Source organism: Schistocerca gregaria, chromosome 2 (assembly GCF_023897955.1).
Source record: "Schistocerca gregaria isolate iqSchGreg1 chromosome 2, iqSchGreg1.2, whole genome shotgun sequence".
NCBI lineage: Eukaryota > Metazoa > Arthropoda > Insecta > Orthoptera > Acrididae > Schistocerca > Schistocerca gregaria.
The window spans coordinates 597,580,848-597,601,589 of NC_064921.1; the positions used below are offsets into that span (position 1 = coordinate 597,580,848).

At 37.2% G+C, this 20,742-nt stretch overlaps 1 protein-coding gene across 2 annotated transcripts in view; it reads right to left on the reverse strand.

Moving 5' to 3' along the window:
• Positions 1 to 724: 724 nt before the first annotated feature.
• Positions 725 to 20,742, reverse strand: part of LOC126334520 (cilia- and flagella-associated protein 52-like) — a 242,473-nt gene continuing 222,455 nt past the window's right edge. The window contains exon 12 of one of the 2 annotated variants that reach the window (XM_049996870.1): positions 725 to 1,298. In XM_049996870.1, the coding sequence (XP_049852827.1) occupies positions 807 to 1,298 (492 nt within the window). In that variant the 3' untranslated portion in view covers positions 725 to 806. The remainder of the gene's footprint in view (positions 1,299 to 20,742) is intronic. The other variant, XM_049996872.1, reaches the window with a different exon arrangement.

The window sequence follows — 20,742 nt, forward strand, 5'->3', positions numbered from 1 at the left end:
CAATGGTAGTATTGAGATTTGTTGGGATGCTTGTGAGAAAATGGGAGAAGGAAACAGCCTGAAATGTGATGAGACAATTCATGGCTCTTGCATCATGATAAAGCACCCACACGTTCATTCCTGTTGGTGCATGACTATTGCACAAAAAACGAAATCACTGTGCTGCCTCATCCTCCATACTTTCCAGACCTGCAGACGTTTTTCTATTTACAAAGTTGAAAACCCTCTTGAAAGGACAAATAAAAAGAAATTTGCATGATCCAGTAAGGGGCACACCAAGACTGCGTCTGGAAGAGAAAATGGCATTGGGAGTGGTGTATCAATTGTGGAGGAGAGTATTTCGGAGACTATGCATGATAAGTAAAATGTAAGCACAGAAAAATGTTGTGGATGAAGTTCTGGAATTTTTTGAACAGACCTTGAATGTATTACACAATAAGTATGGAAAGTTTGGAAGAAATTATTTTGATGGCTTTAAGCTCTCATTCGTTTAGGTAATTAGACATGTAAGCTTAATGCAATAAATGTTCTGTAACTGTTACCTTCTGCAGCCTAGTTTACTAAAAATGCCTTTTCATAATCATTGTTTGAGGTGAACAATATACAGGACACATTGCTAAATATCACTGAAAATTTCACCTGTGTGTGTGTGTGTGTGTGTGTGTGTGTGTGTGTGTGTGTTTGGTTTGTTGCAGTTTCTGCAGCAATAAACATAGTGAAAACCTTTTGCATAGCGTCTAAAATATAGAGACACAGTTTTCATTGAAATAATAACTGGAAATTTATAAGGTGGATCCATTATGATATTACCACCTACATCTTTGTACAACTGGTTTTTTACATGCACATCTTTCTTGTGAATCAGTCCTCAGGTTGTTTAAGCTGCCTGCTTTTTTGGGAGCAGATTTATAACCAAGTGTTTCAAGACAAGCACAGTAATCATCACTTTTTGTATCTCCCCCAGGAGTCATGTTTCTGATTAATTTGTTGGCATCAGCAGAAAGTGTTTCCTGCTTCCTTGTGTTTTCCTCAGTTTGTTCCACCTTTTGCTGATTTTCATTTTCCTGGTCGGCTCCTGCTGAAACATGGGACTTCTGTGACAATCTTGAGGCACTTTGGATGCTTTCTGGTTTAATTTCTTTGGCTGAACAATCATAAGGACACTTCCATTGAAATATGGCACCATCTGCACTCACACTCACAATATATGTACCATCAGGTGAAAATCGAACCGCGGTAATAACTGCTGCATGACCTGTCCCAATATGGGTCGTGTTGCCCTCTTTGTATCTCCAGACCTGAAACATAGTTGTAGTAACAGACTATTTGGAATTTACTTTTTAACAAGCATTGTACTATATGATGGGTAGGCACAAAGTTTTAGCTATCATTTAGAAAACAAGAAATTATATCTTCAATTTTTTTGTTTATTTACAGGCACCTGTCAACATTCCTAATACACTTTGAAAACTCAGCTTCACCATACTGCAGCATGCACCTAGAGGAGCCAAATCACTAAAAATAAAAATAAATGGTGCAGTCTTTTTATAAAATGGTGTACTGTGTGGTAATTTGTTTCTACACTGATACTGACATTTGACACTGCAGGCTGTTAATGAAGGACCAAGCCTATGGAATAGATTCACAGATATTTGAGTGGCACGACTATTATGATGTTCTGGATGATGAATGTTCATCAGAGACGAGAGTACCACCAGGTGTCACCCAGCAATGTGTGTTAAGACCACTCTCATTTCTCTATACATAAATGATCTGATGGATAGGGTGAACAGCAGTCTGTGACCATTTGCTACTAACTCTGTGCTCTTTGGGAAAATGTCATCATTGAGTGAATGTAGGATGATACAAAGTGACGTAAACAAAAATTATATTTGCTGTGATGAATGCTCCATGAATGAAAATTATCAATGGAGTTCACACTGATGTTATCATACGACTTGTAATCTTTTGAAACAATATTATGAAAAGGATAGTTGCTAATCACCAAATAGCAGAGATGCTAAGTCACAGATAGGCACAGAAAGGCACAACTAAAAGACCGTCACAAAATAAGCTTCAGCCGACAAGGCCTTTGTCAAAAATACACACACACACACACACACACACACACACACACACACACACACACACACACACACACACACACTACCAAGTGTGGCTTCACCTGTCACAGATCGCAGTCATGTGTGGGAGAATTCCACTCGGCGCACACGTGAGTGTGTGTGTGTGATCTATTTCTGCCTAAGGCCTGTAACGTATTTTGTGACAGTCTTTTAGTTGTGCCTATCTGCAACTCAGCATCTCTGCTATATGGTGAGTAGCAGCTAACCTTTTCATAATATTATTACATTCCAGCCTAGTTTTTCCATTGTTTGATCTTGTTCTTTTTTGTTGTTGATGTGATTTTTTTGTGACAAAAGCCAAATAGCTTTTATTTTAATGTAAAATTTTGACACAGTATGAGTATGTAACAAGTAACTGTGTACTCTTGGCTTTTAGTGTATTATCTGCATCTGCTTTTCCTATTTTACTTGAAAACTTTTGTAACCAAACTGCAATTTCTAGGTATCACTACCTCCTTCTCAAAAAGATAATTTTATAACTATTGAAAACTAGGTCAAGGGTTCTAATTAACCTGTGTTACACAACTGGTTGGACGGTTTTTTCAATCCTTTCCAAAACCATTTCTCATTGATTTTAAGATTTTTTGTTTTTAAATCCTTCCAGTTTTTTAATTAAAACTGATGTTTGTCATTGTTGCCTGCAGAGTCCACCTAAGAAAATCTAACAAATCTCTATTTATTACTTAGTTTCACTCACTGTGATTGTAATGGACATTTGATTCTCACTCAGTGGTTAAATGCCAGATTACTAAGCCAAAGAAGTCTAGGGTTCCATTTATAGTTAGTCCTGGGACTTACGTGTCATTGTCACTTGTTTCACTGCTGACAGTGGTTGTTACTGTGAAAAATGTAGAGTTACACTGGGATTTGTCTCAGTTAAACTATAGGTTGTAAAGTGACATCATCTTCTAACATTGCCTTTCTTTAATAGAAATAATCAATACCAAAAATATTTTTGAATCTTGTATAGGTTAAAACTATCTCAGCTGTTTAACTAAATGAATTTCATATGATCTTGTGTACAATGTATCATATTTCAGGTTAAAAGATATAAAAAGAAATTAATTTGTTGGTCTCATTATGTACTAACTCTATATGTAGAGATAAAATTATTCTACTTTTAGAAATGTTTGAAATTACGAAATATCAGACACACTTAAAATTCATATTATTAAATACACAATCTGATGCTAATTTTTAAATTTATTTCTTGATTCATTTACAAAATAATGATATAACTTGGTGAAGATTCTTCTTTTATCAAGAAAGTTTGTAAACTCTTTTTGTTTTGTAAAGTCTTTGAAATAGTGTTAGTACTGCCTCTGATGGAATCGCACGTGTTTTTATGTTGGCAGTAAGAACGTAAATTTCTGTTTGAAAGTGGAAACTGTAAAGACACCAACAATGAGAAAAATGAAGATCAGTTAAAGAGTTGTTTGTACAGCCTACTCCTCTCAGAGCTTATGAAATGAATCAATTATTTAGGAGATTGAAAATCTACTGGTGATGTGTGGGAGGGTAAGATTACCATTGTGGGTGTCGTCCGGGATCGGTTGACTGTTAATGAAGTTCTGTCTGTTGCAGAAGAAGAAAGAACAGTGATTTTTGTTAATTGCAGGTTACATGAAATTCCAATCACTTGAAGAATGAGGACCGAGAGCTGCCCAGCAAAGTCTATCAACAGTGACGAGATACTATCAACAATGACGAACCGGATCAATTGAAAGAGTGCTTTACAGCTACGGTGAGGGACATCAAAAAGGACAGTTAAGTTCAAGCTATTTGTGAAATTTTTTTATGGACTCATGTGATTGCTAGGAAAATGAATAGAGATGAGGGTAGTAGTGATGTAGAAGTGAAAGCTGTGGGACCCAGCCAGGACATGTTTGAACTAAGTGAAAGCAAAGAAACAGTAAAAATCAATATTTTTCAGTTAATTTTGGCAAAACCAGAGGAAATGAAGACAGATAACAATAACAAATTTAGTGCAATTAATGAGCAATTAACTGAAATAAGGATGGACAATGGTAGCAAATTTACTTCATTAAAAGGACAATTAAATGACCTAAAAACTGAAAACAATAGTAAAATGAACAGGGTACAATACAAAATAGACCAACTTAGTAATCATATTTCGGAGCTACAAAATGGGTTGTTAGAGGGATTAATAATTGTGAATGAAAAAGTTGATGTCTTAGGAAATAAAGTCATTGTTTTGGAAAATGAGTCTGCAAATCAGAAGAGGATTGTTAATTATGTCCGTGTTGAACAGGAGGCCGTAGGGGGAAAAATGGAACAGAACTTTAGTAGATTAGATCAAAAAATTTTATATGTTGAAAACAGTATGCAAATTAATGTAAATGCTTTAGTTCAAAAATTTCAGATCAGGAAAATTATATTCACAAAAATCTGTATTCAAACAATGCTACTGCATGATCCAACATTTCAATCACCAGCTTTCGATCAGACAATTTACATGCAGTGGATTTTTTGCACCACTGTAGAAATAGTTTTGTGTCAGGCATGAGTGACAATCAAAAAATTAAATTTGTTAAAAGATGTCTTGAAGACGAAGCTCTGTCTTGGGTAAATCTAAATTTAAGTCAGTAGGAAACATATCGCAGTTTCAAAAAAAGTTTTTTAAGTAAATTTTGGTCACAAGTTGAACAGGAGAGGATTAAAAATGAATCTCTGAATGGTCCTGATTACAGGAATAGGTACAGTACTCTGAAAGAATTTTGTAAAAATCAACTTAAGAAAAAACACATCTTGACAAACCATTTGCCAAAATGGCATTGATTGATGCTGCCCGAAAGGTTGCAGCGGGATTTAGTACACAGACCTGACAATTGTCATGAACAATTTTTAAAAAATGTTGTCAGGCTGGATACAGCAGTAGAAAGAAGCATGTACCATAATAATTGAAGAAACACAGATCACAAAGGTAAGAAACAGGTATGAAATAGTGGTAACTTACATCAGGGTTAAAGTAGTAATGGAGACAGAAATTTTTGATATCACCAGAATAAAATAATGGGGGTTAAGCATGGGCAATTTAAAAGGAGAAACAATCATAGAGGTAAATATTCAAGAAACTGCAGTCTGTCTCAATGAAGCTCCACAGTTTTGGGGTGAGGAAATACAACAAGTGCAGGACCCCCAATTTACAATTGCAATCAAACAATAATAACAGTGTTAATAATGTGTGCACAGTGAAGTTGAGCAGAAGAAATATCAGATTTCTCATTTATGTTTTGATCAAAAGTTTTGGGGTACTAAACTTAATTCTAGTGATGTAAGTACTAATCAGAAACCAGAATGTGAGGGTAATGAGAATTTTGATGCAGTGTGTACTAATGATTTCTTTTCTTGGTCAGAAAACAGTGTTACTGATGTATGTAAAACAGGTAATGACTGTATTGGTCAGTTGAAGGCCTGCAAACCAACCTTTCTATGTACTAGACACACTGTACTAGGTGGTATTCTTGATATAGATGTGAATGAGGGCTGTGAAATAACTGATGTTGGTAAGTCTGAGACTGGTAACGTATGCAAATGAAGGTAGGTAGGGTGTGTGACTTTGATACAGATGAGATTTGTGTTGTTAATGATGTTGTTGATGAAGTAATTTTGGAAGAGTCCGATGATGATAATAATAATAATAATAAATTTATTGTCTTTAAGCCATTACAGCAATAGACAAAGTCATACATATAATACAATACAGTACATGCTATAAAAGAACAGAATTGTTAATAATGTTACAGTTTAATATCACAGGTCATGAAATCCTTTATATTGTAGAATGGGTTTACAATTAACCAGTCATAAAGTGTTTGTTTGTATTGTTGCTCTGGTAAATTTTGTATAGCTTGTGGAAGTTTGTTAAATAATTTGTGGCCCATAAGTTCATAAATGTTAACTTATTTTGGCAGTATGTGGTACATATAGATACAGCTATTTGTCCTAGTGTTGTAACAATTTATTTGCCCTGCATTTTACTTTAGGTAAGTTCTTTTTTGTGTAGATTAAAACATAATAAATATATAGGTTTATAACTGTCATGATTTTTTGTTGAGTAAACAAAGGTTTACAGTGAGCCTTGTATGGTGAGCCTGTAATTATCCTAATAGCTTTCTTTTGCAGCAGTATTATATCACGCAAACAACTGGAGTTTCCCCATAAAATAATGCCATAGGGTATGATGCTTTGGAAAAATGAGTAGTAAAATACTCTAACATAATTGTTAGGTACACAGCAGCGCATTAATCACCTTAACAAATAGATTACCACCACTAATATACTTAATATGTGGATTCCAAGAAAGTTTCTCATCCAAATATACCCCCAAAAATTTAACACAACTGGGATCATTTGATGGAAACTTGTCTTTTAAACTAAATACCATCTGCTGGGTTTTGCTTTCATTAAGCAAGAACCCTTTTGCTTTAAACCAGAGTGAAGCTTGTGTAATTGTCTCTGTAACACATGTTTTAAGGCTATTAAGATCATTACTGCTGTTCAGAAATGTTGTTTCATCAGCATAGAGTACTGTTCTGGATTTAATAAATGATGGCAGGTCATTTAACATTATTAGGAAAAGGAAAGGGCTCACCACAGATCCCTGCGGAACTCCTACCTTAACTTGTTCTATACTGCACATTTCTTTCCCAACACAGACAGCTTGCTTACGGTTTTGTAAATATGATCTTAATAGCTAAAGGCTGTTACCTTTAACACCATAAAAGTCCATTTTTTCGAGTAGTAGTGTATGTTATGCACAGTCAAAGGCTTTGCCTAGGTCACAAAAAGTCGCTTGAGCAAAGCATTTATCTTCAAATACTTGATGGATGTATTTAAAAACATTGTCTATGGCATCACTGGTCGACAGGTTTTTCCTAAAGCCATACTGTGATCCACTTATTAATCCTATGTTATCAAAGTAAACAGATAATTGTTAGTAAATTATGCATTCTAGAACTTTTGCAAAAACTTGGACTTTGATACCGGCCTTTAACTTGAGACAGAATTTTTATCTCCTTTGTCATGTACTGGAACTACCCTAGACAGTTTAAGCTCATCAGGGAAAAACCCTCCAGTATACACTTGTTTATACAATATGTTAGGGGGTACATTATACAGTCTATTACTTTCTTCAGCATGTTACAAGACAGGTCATATATGTCTACACTGTCTGATGATTTTAACTGCTTCACTATTCTTAACACAAAACCAGGTGAGACCTCAGAAAAACTGAAGGTACTTGTGTTTGTTGATGATCTAGCAATATTTTTTGACACTAACTGTGATGAGCTAATTTCAAGTTTAATTATAGCACTTCCTACTTCCTCAACTGATTTAATAAAAAAAGTCATTATATTCCTTAGGAGAGATAGTAATTTTGTCACTTCTTTTATCTTTGGTGGCACTATTTATTAGTGTCCATGCTGCTTCACACTTATTGGTGGATTTCTCAATACTTCTAAGATTGTGTGCATGTTTGGCTTCCACAATTGTTTTTTTGTACTCATTCCTAGATCTAACAATGGCTAATTTAGCATGGTTGGTTTTCAGATTTCTATAAATATTGTACAACAGCATAACTTGGTTTTTCATAGTAGGCAGCTGTTTTGTATACCATATATTTTGTCATTTGGAACTTTCGCTTTTAGAACTCATTTCTTTATTGGAACGCAGTCATTAAAGTGTCCCAAAAATGCTTTAAGAAACACATCAAATAGTACCTTTGCTGGCAAATAATTGCATGGAGTATAATGTGTGTCATCATAACACAGGCCAAACAAATCTCTGTTAGAAAGGGACATACGAAACCTGTCAATTTTCTCATCTGTGACTGGGAAAGGGACATACGAAACCTGTCAATTTTCTCATCTGTGACTGGGAAAGGGACATACGAAACCTGTCAATTTTCTCATCTGTGACTGGTCTAGTGACCACAACTTCTGGGACACAACGTCTCCACCTATCACAATATCATAATGTATCCATCTAGTATCTGTAAGTACATGTAACAGAAGGTCTAGTTTTTCTAAAAATACATGTATTGGGAAATTACAACTCACTTAAAACTGTCAATTACTATAACAGCAGCTTCAAAGTTTTGTTCATCACACAAAAAATCTAGATCTAATCAATTGACTGTGCCACTAAGTGACTTGTTAACATATATTGCCACACCACCTCTTAAATGCAATTTTCTGCAGTAGCTACTGGATATATTATAATTATCAAATTTAATAAATGTAAGTTCACTCTCACTAGCCCAGTGTTCACGTAAACAAAAGATATCAAACTTATTTTTTAATCCAAAGTCATTGACCATAAATTCTTTATCCCTTACTCCTTCAATGTTAAGATAACAGATTATAAAATCAAACTTTTCTTTCTTTACAGATGCACTGTTTTGCTGAGAGACTATTAAATCTCAAGCGCTATTTATCTTATGGGCTTCTTCCTCTTGCTGCCTTCTATTAAAAAATCATTCAGACATAATGGATGTACAGTTTTCCATTTGCCTGCTACACTTGATACTGCTTCTACTCTTGGAGGTCTCTTCTCTTCTTCTTGTTCATGACATGATCTAAGTGGCTGGGTTCCCACTGTAGGTAGTTCAAATGTTGCTCCAGAATGGACAGCTGGATCACCTGTTGGTACACTTGTTGCTGAATATGCTGCCACCTTTGCTGTTTCTATTGCCTTAGTTCATGAATGGGGTGTTCTACCTGTTGTAACTGTAGTTACAGCTTCTTCTCTACCAGCACGTTCTTTTGAAATTAGTGATACCTGATGTTGTGTTACTGCTGCAACTGGAGTACATGGTAGGGGAGATACTTTGCAGGTGTCCTTTACCAGTGGTAGTGGAATAGGATCACTTTTCTTACATCTAAGACAAACACTATTCTCTAACATTTTGATCTTTTGACTGAGCAGCGATTTGCCCCATTTATTTAAATGCGTTCCATGTGTTGCGAAGTGCTGCTGATGGTGATGAGTATCAAGTACTTGTGGAGTTTAAGAATAATGAAGTTTCAGAGTTATTTGTGAATACATATAAGGTAAGTGATGTCTATGATGATGTAATTGAGGGCCATGGGATACCAGTAGAGTCAAAGCAGTTTTTCACTAATGGCATGCAGACTAATGATCCAAACAGTAAATGTGAGTTATCTGTAAGCCTAGAGAATAAAGGTGAAAACTTTTTTTTTAATTTGTCTGGGACCAAATTGATGATAGCATATGTAAATGTGCATTCTGGAATAAGTTAGGTGTGGTTAGTCAAAATTTGTATCCAAACTGGTGGAATGAAGTGAAAGTAGATCTAAGTAGAAATGTGATTTTGACAGTAATATATTTTATGTTCCTTCTGTAATAAGTGATGTTAGTTGTGCTATGGAATCCATTAAGCAAGTTCCTGTCTTTACCTTACAACATGAGTAATGAAAGTAATGCTATGATACCAGTAAAGTTGAAAAAATTCTAGAAAAACAGTGTGGATGTAGCATTTGATGAAACTGAAAGTGATCTTTTACACGAATTGTCTAATAACAGAGATGATGAGTCAGATTTTGGGTGTCCTCGCATTAAGATTAAGAATTATCAGTGGGAAGGAAACTGTTTGATTGATACAGATAGCGTGATTTGTGGAATATTCTTCTTTTTTTCTGATGAAAACTGTTTCTGCCTCAGTGCCAGTGATGGCCATGGGTTTGTTAGAAGGAGGCCATTTGAAGGTCTGTCAACCAACCTGTCTATGTACTAGACACACTGGAACTTGGACCTACAACTGGAGTTATGGTGTCAGGAACAATTTTGTTGGACAGCAGAAGCATTCTTGTGGTTATCCCATACACCCTGACTGCAAATTTTTACATCAGTTTCATTATTCAATCTGTTGTGCTGCCATTCATGAACAGTATTCTAGGGGTGTTTTCCAACAGGATAATACCAGCCCACATACCACTGTTGTAACCCAACATGCCTACAGAATGTCGACATGTTGCCTTGACCTGCTCAATCACCATATCTGTCTCCAATCAAATACATATGAAACACCACTTTATGTCAACTCCAGCATCATCCACAAAAACCATTAACCTTCCCTGTATTGACTGACCAGGTGTAAGTGCAACATGATTGGAATGCCACCACACAAACTGACATCTGTCACCATTACAACACAATTCATGCATGTTTGCATGCTTGGATTCAACATTCTGGTTGTTGCACTGGTTGTTAATGTACCTGCGTTTCACATTTGCACTGGCTTGTCTCATGCTTATATTAAACTGTGACCTTGCAATATTAAATCACTTAAATATGTTACCTAGGCAGATGCATTCCCAAAATTTTATTACTCTACATTAATTATTTTTTGGTGTTGTGATTTTTTTCTGTCAGCATATTTTTCCCAGCATATCTGTGATTTTTCTTTGAGATCAAACTTTATGAGTTCATTGTTAACATTTATCCTCCCTTACTAAATGTCATCTTAGTAATTTTTTCTGTTGCATCTGTTTTCCCATTATACTGCTAATTCTATGAATAGTTTTATGTATATAGACAAAACTTTCTCTTTGGCTACTTCCAACTGATGGTATCCACTCTTCAGATCTAAGGTAGAGAAGTACTTGCACTGCCCAAAGTTGTCAATACTTTCAGAAATGTTTTGGATTAGTTATGCATTGGTTGTGGTTTTGCTATTAAGACCTCTGTAGTCACAACAAAATCTATATCTTCTGATTCTATTCAGTGGCTTTTTCTGTACAACTATGATGGCTGCACTCCATGGACTACTGCTTTCCCCTATAGCCCCATCTGCTAACTGTTGCTCAATGAATTCCTCTAATACTGATTGTATACAATCTGAGACACGATATGGTCTATGATATATCAGCAACTCAGCTCCTGTAGGGGTACGATGTTGCATTATAGGTGATAGTCCTCGGAGGAGGGGGGAGGGGGGGGGGGGAACACAGATCATCACATTCATACAAAAATTTACAATGCAGATTTATCAGTGGTTTGCACATCACTCTGGTGCACACTGACTGCTCTCTGTCCATATCATCCAGGGCTTGCAAAATAGGTACCAACATTCCCTCGGTGAACTGTGCACCATTGACACCAAAATTATCTACATTCATGGGCACTACTTTCCTATCCAATTCCTGCTGTGCATGTACTGTGCATCTCCTTACAAAGCAACATGATATGTCTAATACATCATTTTCTGTCAACAATTCTAACACACACAATGTGTTAACTGGCCATTCTGTTCAACCCTTAAGATTGGTGCACCTACCATTCATATTAAACTTGTGCCCATAAGTTCTACTATATGCTGCCTAAGGTCAATTTTGGCATGCTGTGTTGTCAGAAAGTCCATTCAAAAGATCACACAGTAACCATCATTTACTCAGGACACGACGACTTCTACGGGTTGGCTAATACACTCTGCCCACACCTGAAAATCTGTTGTTGCTGAACCCAAAGATTCCACACCACTACCTCCAATCCTAAAAAATTGCAATGGAGACATATTAATTGCTCTTGACCCTTTAGGTCCATACTTGCCACTGACACATGCAATTCTGTATCTCATAAAAACTTGTGCTTCCTACTTCCCACTACTCATACTATACTGCATATTGCCTCTGCTTTCATATAAGTTGCATCAAGATTTACAGGAGACTCCGTGTGGTGGGCCTGAGTTCCCTTTGGCATTTAACACCTGCTTACTCAACACCTGTTTCCCCTTACTATTCCTACAACCACATTAGTGAAGTCCAACTGCATTTAAGGAACCATTTGTACTCGAGCACAGACAATATTTAATTTATGAACTTAGATTATATGTATCAATTTTTTAAGGCAAGAGAAAGCAAAACAAAGGAATTAACATCGCTTTCTTGTCGCAGTCAGCAAGCATCAGCACTCTTATGTCATTCGTTGTCCTGGAAGGACATAATATTTTGTGTGGCTCCACAGTTAGCCATATTGCTACTTATTTGCAGAAAAGAGGTGCAGAATTAATAAGTCACTTTCATTTGTGAATTATCTGCAATTATTTACCTAGAATTTTATGGAAGTGTCATTCATATCGTAATGTATATGTTGAAATGAATGCATGTTTTATTTAATCGTATGCTTTTTCTCTGTTTTAGTAGTTTTAGTCGCCCCATTGTCATGATTGAAGCTGAGGTCATATATCAGACTTTGTCTACAATAAATATATAATGAGCCCTGGCTACGTACATCTTTGGGCGTGCGAAGTTCGATAAATTCATGGCGTAAATTGCATTTACTTTATTGTGTGACCCCACTGAACAATGCTATGTAAGATTTTATGAAACATTAAGAAATTCAATTCCAATCTTAAAGCAGAAACAAACTTTAATCCCTCAAATACTTATCCAAATCATTATTATTATTAAAATTTATTATTATTGTTATATTATTATTTTTTATGTTTGTTAAATGCCCCACATCTATTACAATGAGGTTGGTGATATTTCTTCTGCACATGCCCCATTCTCCTGCATCTGTAACACCTCACAGTAGTAAAGAATACTCCTGTCTTATCCTGTAATCCTCTTAGATGAATTTCTTCAAATTCCATGGCCAATCTGACCACAGAATATAAATCACTCAGGGTATTTGTTCTCACTCTTCTAAACATATCAAGTGGCAAACCTCTGAAAAATGTATCCAGCAGTCTCTGTTCCACTTAATGAAGTATGACTCTATTCGCTTCATCACTATCCCCTAATTCATATTTTCTTGAAATAAATCTAGCACTTCCAGAACTTCTGCTCAATTAATGAACTGTACTATACCAGCTAAAGTTTGGCCAAACTTAAGATGCTTTTCTTACATAAATTATTTATTATCTGTGGATGTTCATAGAGTTTTACATTTGCTAGATACAATTTGCCATAAATATATTTTCAATTTATTATTTATATATCAAACTGTTATTATGTATCTATTCTACACCATAAAAATTAGTGCACACATTATACTAAGAAAACAAATCTACACCATTTACAATATTTTTATTATTACACTTTAAATACAAATAAAATATCTGTTGCTATTAAAAGTGTTGTTTATTTAACTATCAGTATGAAATCAATATTGTCAAATAAAAGGAAGTTTCTAATTTTATTTATTTATGCATTTATTTTACCTGGCAAGATTAGGGCCTTCAGGCCCTCTCTTACACCTAACCAGGCATACTCAGATTGAACAAGTTACAGTTTCTACATAACATTAAGGACATATTACGTATTATGCAGTATTGATGTTAAAGAAAAAAATAGAGATTATAACAGTAGTACAATGATAATTATAACAATAAAAATAATTATAACAATCAAGAATAATAATGATAATAATGATAATAATAATAATAATAATAATAATAATGACTATGTATATGAAAGTAAACATACTTTTCTTTTGTGAATGTCAGTCCCATTGCTAGTTGGGAATTTTCTCGTTATGTTCTTGCAGCTTGTGAGTTATTCTCATAGAGCAGAGACATAAGACGATAGAATGGGGTGAAAGAGATATATAAGAGGTAGATAGGTTAGAGGAAGAGAAATAGAATGGTAAAATTCGAAGCTGTGATGGAGAGGAGAAAGAAAGAGATGGGAGGGGCACAACTATGGTGGCTATACCGTCCCTAATATGTAAGTTTAGAGTTCCCTCTTGAATGTTGAGTAGTTCTGGATAAGACGCAGATCACAGGGGAGCGCGCGCGTTCCATAGTCGTATGGCTGAGATGGAGAATGACACGGAGAAAGATTTTGTGTTAAGTAAAGGTACAGCCAAGATGATAGATGTATCCGATCTGGTATTGCGATTGTGGAATGATGATAGATGTTTAATGTGAGAAGATAAGTATTGGGGGTACCAGTGCCTAAGAAATCGATGAACTAAGCACATCGTGTGGAGATTGTGTGCCTTATGTGGGCGTATCCAACCTAGCTGGGAGTATGAAGGACTGATATGATCATACAACCGAATATTGCACACGTATCTAACGCAAGCATTCATCACTAGCTCGAGGCATCTAGAATTTTCACTATTTGTGCCGTGTTGAACTACATCGCAGTAGTAAAGATTAGGCAAGACTAGTGTTTGGACTAATTTTTGTTTAACATGGGTTGGAAATATTTTTCTAAATTTTTGAATTGCATGTAGGGAGGAGAGCGATTTCCGGCAAGCTGTGATTGTTTGTTCTTCCCAGTTTAGGTGTTCATCCAAGATTATTCCAAGGTCTTTTACTGTTTTTTGGTATGGTAGTTGGGTACCATTGAGGAGTATTTTAGGGACTGTTTCGCGAAAGTACCGGCTGATTAACTTTGGATGAGATATAAGTATGACCTGGGATTTCTAGCGGTTTAGTTTCAGACCTAGGTTCTGTGCCCATCGAGAAACAGAGCTAAGATCTGCGTTCATACTTGCTACTGCGCCAGCAATGTTTTTGAGGCTTACACTTATGTACAGTTGGATGTCGTCGGCATAAAGATGGTAGTTGCAGGAGTGAATCACTGAAGAAATATCATTAATGTACAGTGAGAAGATTAGTGGACCAAGGATGGAGCCTTGGGGAACTCCAGAGCACACGCTTTTCCATGATGACTTACCGACCCACAAATGACTTGTTGACTTCCGTTTTTGAGGCAGCTGTCGAGCCAGTGTATTGCGCTGTTTGAGAAATTCAGCTGTTTCATTTTAATTAGTAATATATCGAAGTCAACTGTGTCAAAAGCCTTGCTAAAGTCAAGCAGTGTTAGGATAGTAGCTTCACGTCTGTCCATAGCATGTTTAATGTCATCAGTTACTTTGATTAATGCAGTTGCTGTACTATGGTGCTTTCGAAAGCCTGAGTGATATTCGTCATGGATGTTATGAGTTTTGAGGTAATCCGTCAGCTGTTCATGGACGATGTATTCTAGGGCTTTAGATATTGCAGGTAGTATGCTGATCGGCCTGTAGTCACCTGACAACTTAGGGTTGTCAGTCTTGGGTATAGGCTGAATTAAACTTTGCTTCCACTCAGTAGGATATGTACTACTGACAAGAGACAGGTTGAAGATGTCTGTGATAACTGGAATAGTAGTGTCTATGCCGTTCTTAATCATGCCAATGCTCACTCCATCATTTCCTACTGCCTCGGAAGAGATTCTCATAATTGCCTTGTGTACTGTGCCGGTAGTGACATGTTTTAGGAAAAACTTGTCTCTCAAGAGATTGATATCTTGGGGCTGGTAATTTGTCGCTGCGTGGCAGTTTACAGCTGTTGAGAAGAAATCGTTTAATTCTCCTGCAGACGCTTGATAAACAGCGTCAGATCTTCGCTTCCCTATACCGAAACTGCGCAGCTTTTTCCACAGTGCAGCAGGTTTTGATATGCCACATGCGACAGAGTGGGCATGTCTGATTTTGGCATACCTCACGCTTTGCTTGGTTCTGTTTCGGAGTTTCCTATAAGCTTCGTACGCCTCGGGAGTTGGGTTACGCTTGAAGGCCCTGTGTGCAGCATCACATTTATTCATTAACTGGTGTAATGCAGTGGTGAGCCACGGAGCGGGAGCTCTCTTTACCTTGACAGTGCATTGAGGAGCATGTTTATCATACAGTGCAATAATTTTGTGACATAATTGCCGAATTTTTCCGACTAAAGTCGGTTCATTGCTTATATTATGCCAAGGGATGTCTGAGCAATCCTTTTGAAGAGCGTCATGGTTAACATTTTTTAAGTTTCTATAGGTTACCAGGTGAGATTTTTCTTTGGTAGTATGCATTGAGTAATTTAAGAATATCACGTTATGAGCAGAGAGTCCCGGAGCAGATGTCTGATTGGCACGGATTATTTTATCTGGTCGCTTTGTTGCTGTTATATCTATGAGTGTGTGGCTGTGTGGTGTGTGAGGACTTGGGTCCAGCAGTGTTAAACTCATATAATTGGAGTGGAACAGTCGCCTTAGTTTTTCGACAGAGGGAGATTTTAACTGTAAGTCGATGTTTGTGTCACCCATAATGATTATGTGTTCATACTGTGTCACGAGTGAGGACAAGGCAGACTGAAAGGAGGACATGGCACTGACGTTTGGAGGTTTATAGATTACTCCAATTAGCAGTTTCTGATTTGATATATTTATTTTGAAAAACAAGAACTCTGCTTCTCCTTTGCCCTTTGCATCCAATGTGCATAGTACAGTAGGTGTCAGATCAGAGCAAACATAGGCACCCACACCACCCCCGCATCGTGTTTCACGATCTGCCCTTAGGAGAGATCAACCAGCGATTCGGATAGCGTCGGAAGAAATGTTTGGTTTCAACCAAGTTTCAGAGACGAGGATAATGTGGAACAGCGATTGGCAGAACAGGTCACAGAACTTGTCAAAGTGAGCCGTTAGCGACTGCGCATTCGCATGGTCCACAAAGAGCCTGCCGCCGGAACCAGTCCGTCCCCTTGTGGCCGCCTGTAGGACCGAGCGCGCTCCGTTTACCTGCTGGCCGGAAGAGGGACAAAAGCTGGATTTCACGGGCAAAGACATATTTACAGGTGTGTCCATGGTCGTGACTGACTCAAACGTCTGCGGACTAAAGGTGAAAAAAACGCTGGAAGTATCGGAGAAGGGAGCAAAAAGAAAGATGGAAAGTGGCAGTAGTGGTTACGAGAAAGATAATAGTAGTAGTAGTGGTAGTGGCGAAGATGAAAATAACAGATATAGAAAGGCGGTCGTAAGGAGATTCCTGTTAATGGAGAATGTTAATTCCCATTTGACTGACAATATGAATATACATGAGCACTTATGATAGACAAATAAAGAAACAATATTTTTGTGAAACAATTGACTGATTTTAAATTGAGTACTTATGGTATTTATAGAAATAACGGAGCAGTATTTAAGCTAAAAAAATGAAAAGAAAGAATAAAAATTAACTTATATTAGACAGATTACGATATGAGACTTTGTGTCTCACGAGATTTCGCTCAGTCTTTCAGTTCGAACATGTTTGTCACCGTTTTCCTCCCTCCTTCCATCTTGATTACGATCCTGCCATCCTGGGTCCATACATTTTGAAGGCCGAACTGTGTGATTGCAGCATTCAAAACTTTTAGTCTTTTGCACGTCAGATCTTCCCTCAGGGTAACCCCACTCTTGGCGAGTTTTCTTTTCTGAGCAAACACTTCAGCTATTTTCCGGTAAGACACAAATTTAATTATTATGGGCCTGGGTTTCATGGCACCTGGTATCCTGCACCTAACACGGTGGCTTCTGTCAATAACGGCCACGTCGATCTGCACGCCAAGTTTCTCACACACGAGGCTAAGGGCCAGGTCGTCGGTGTTTTCGCGATCGTTTTCAGCTACCCCGAACAAGCGCAAGCTGTTCCTTTGCTGATACTGCTCAATTTCATCGGTGGCAGACGACAGTTTAGCTTCTAGGTCGGCGGCTTTTTTCTCTTGTGCGGCCAGGGACTTTCTAAGAGATTGGATTTCGGTGCTGTTGCACCCGACAGACTCTTGCAGTTTGTCCATGACCGCGGCCGTCACAGAGTCCGTGATGGATTGCACGATTACATCTAGCGTGTCTTTGCTGTGCAGCGCCGCACTCACCTGGGACCAGATGAGCTCCCCGATGTCGAGAAGCGGGGCCTCACCTGCCACCGGAGACCGGGCGCCCGCACTGCCTGCACCCCTGTAGCCTCGCCTGCTGCCGCTTACTCATGCTCTTCTCATTTTTCACTTACTTATAACTTATCACTTGTGGTAATCAATGGAGAACAATGCACCACAGCAAGTAACACTTGTTTAGTCGGATGCACACGTTGTGGACTGCCGCAATTCTCTGTAACACCTTCAACGAGCGGAAAAACTCGCGAGCTGAAGAAACGTGCGTCACTCAGTGGCCGCCATCTTAATACTAATTTTCATATTTGCTAATTTTGTAACTTTTGCTATTATCAATTACTACCCAAAAAAATTTACTGTTGGCTACATACTCAGCTTAGAAACATGATTTCATAATCTGCACACTGATGATCTGAAGATGTGGCAGCTTATCCCTGATGAAACTAATAATCCAATGTACCTACGTGGAATCGAGGCAATAAAAACTTCATGTCTGAAGATTTCTTTACACTAAATTCATAATTACCCTCCAATTGACTATGTCTGGTATTATCTATCATTCTATAATATACTGTTTTTGGTTCCAATAGTACCAGAGTTGTACTGGAGCTCACAAGAAGATTTTCAGATTGTATATAGGGTTGATTTATATCAGACTTATACAGATCCACATCAAGAAAATTTCTTTGGAATTCTTGATGAGTTTTCAAGTGTTTGGTTTTAACCTGTGATGATTTGGAAAAACTGTGAAGTGTTATATGGAAGGATTAATAAGCAGTGGTTTTTATCACAATGCTATTAATTTCTCTGCATGGTCATTTTCAAGACCCTGGACTGAGAGAGTATATATTATATCTTAATATTTCCCTAGACACCGAAGCCATGTTGATAAGATGTGTACAATTTTTAAACTAATATGTAATGTCACCTACCTTTTACGTAAAAAAATCATTTAGAATAATTAAGGGGGCGATTATAATCTTGCACATTCACTTTCTATGTTCTGTATGCAAAATTATCTACGATCTCATTATGTTTCTTTGACATAATACCTAATTGCTCATAAAAAAAACCTTGCATTGTTTTGTTTCTTGTATCTTTGTAACAGGCCTTTTTCAATTCCTCAAATTTTAAACACGTGAGTATAGGGAAAAAAGTAAGTTCCATATCACAATTTTTGAGCTGCTGAGGTTTGATCGAGACAATAGAGTGGGAAAGGAAGACAAAAGGAATCAGAGTAAGTGAGAGAAGAGACAGTAGCAATGCGATATAATGTAAATAAATGGGAGTAGAAGGAGGAGATCCTGAATATGAAGGCTTAACTGCTAAGAGAGACTGAGTAAAAGAATTCAGAATGTTCTGTGTGAAAAGAGTACAAATATGTTTGCACACCAAAATTTTTGGCGAGGAAGACAGAACATTGTTTCCCACTTTCCTGTTATAGTCTTTGAACGAAGAGCATCTTCATCATTTTAGCACTCACACAGGAGCATTTTTCTCCTGGTTTCTATTGCTCCTCATAGTTGTAATCTTCACTCCAACACTGGGTTGATGCAACTTTCTATCCAAGTCTCTCCCATTTAAGTCTCTTCATAGCTCTTTCACCATACATCCACTTGAACCTGCTTGCTGCAGTAAATCCTTGGTCTCCCTCTACAACTGGTTTCCCAACACACACTTTCCTCCATTCCTCATCACATGCAGATCTCTTAATCTGCCTTTACATCTTTAACTGCCCCTCCCTACCCCACACACATATACATACTAACACACAGGTCTATCTTTTGCTCAATACCAAATCAACTATTCCTTGATGCATCAGAATGTGTCTCTCAACCTAGCTCTTCTTTTAATCAAATTGTACCATACACTCTTTCTCCATCATCATACTCAGTTCCTTGCCACTTCATCAGTTTCCCAATCTACTCACTTAATCATCAGTACACTTCCGTAGCACTACATTTCAAAAGTAGTTTTCTCTTATTTCCCTTCCATATAAAGCTGCACTCCAGATGATTACTTTCTGAAGAATACTTCCTAACACTTAAATTTATACAAAATACTAATGTATTTTTCGTTTGCTGAAATGCATTTCTTACTACTGACAGATTTCATACGTTCTTTATTTCTTGACACCATTAGTTATTTTGCTGCCCAATTAGCAAAACTGGTCTATTACTTCAAGCATGTCATTTATTAATCTAATTCATCCAGCATAACATGACTTATTTTGACTCCATTCAATTACCTGTGTTTAACTTTTAGTGATGTTATGTTATAGCCTATTTTCCAGAGACTGTTCATCCTGTGCAACTTATAGACTTGCAGCACTTGCGGAGCATGCGGGAATGTGAATCGAAGGAAATAACAAGATGAGCTGCACCGAAAAATAGATTCTAGCCAACAGTGCCCTGTGCTCCCAGGCGACCACCCATCCAAGCCCAACCTCGGTGATCGGACGAGAACTGGCGTATTTTTACCCTTTTCTTACCCCATAGCCATTGCAACCTGATAGAATTACAGTGCCACTGGAAAAACTTTAAACTTTTGATTCATATTCTTTGTTTAACTTTTTTTCTATAATTCTCTTTAATTTCCTTTTTAGACTTCCCTATGCACTGATTGAATAAAAACAGTGAACGGCTGCAAATCTATCTCATTCTCTTCTCAACTATTACCTCCTTTGACTCCCTTTTAACTGCAGTCTTACGTCAGTCAAAGTTTTAACCAATATTTTAGCTCCCTGTATTTTATCTTTTGTTCTCCAAATTTACTCTCGAGTGTTTTTTGAGAATAATGCCACTTTTCTTCTAAAGATTCACATCTGAATAACCCGAGCACCTCTGTTACACTGTCATGTTAGCTAGCAATAACTGTCTGTTATGATCCTAACTGTGTGATTCTGTATTGCTTCAATGGCTACTG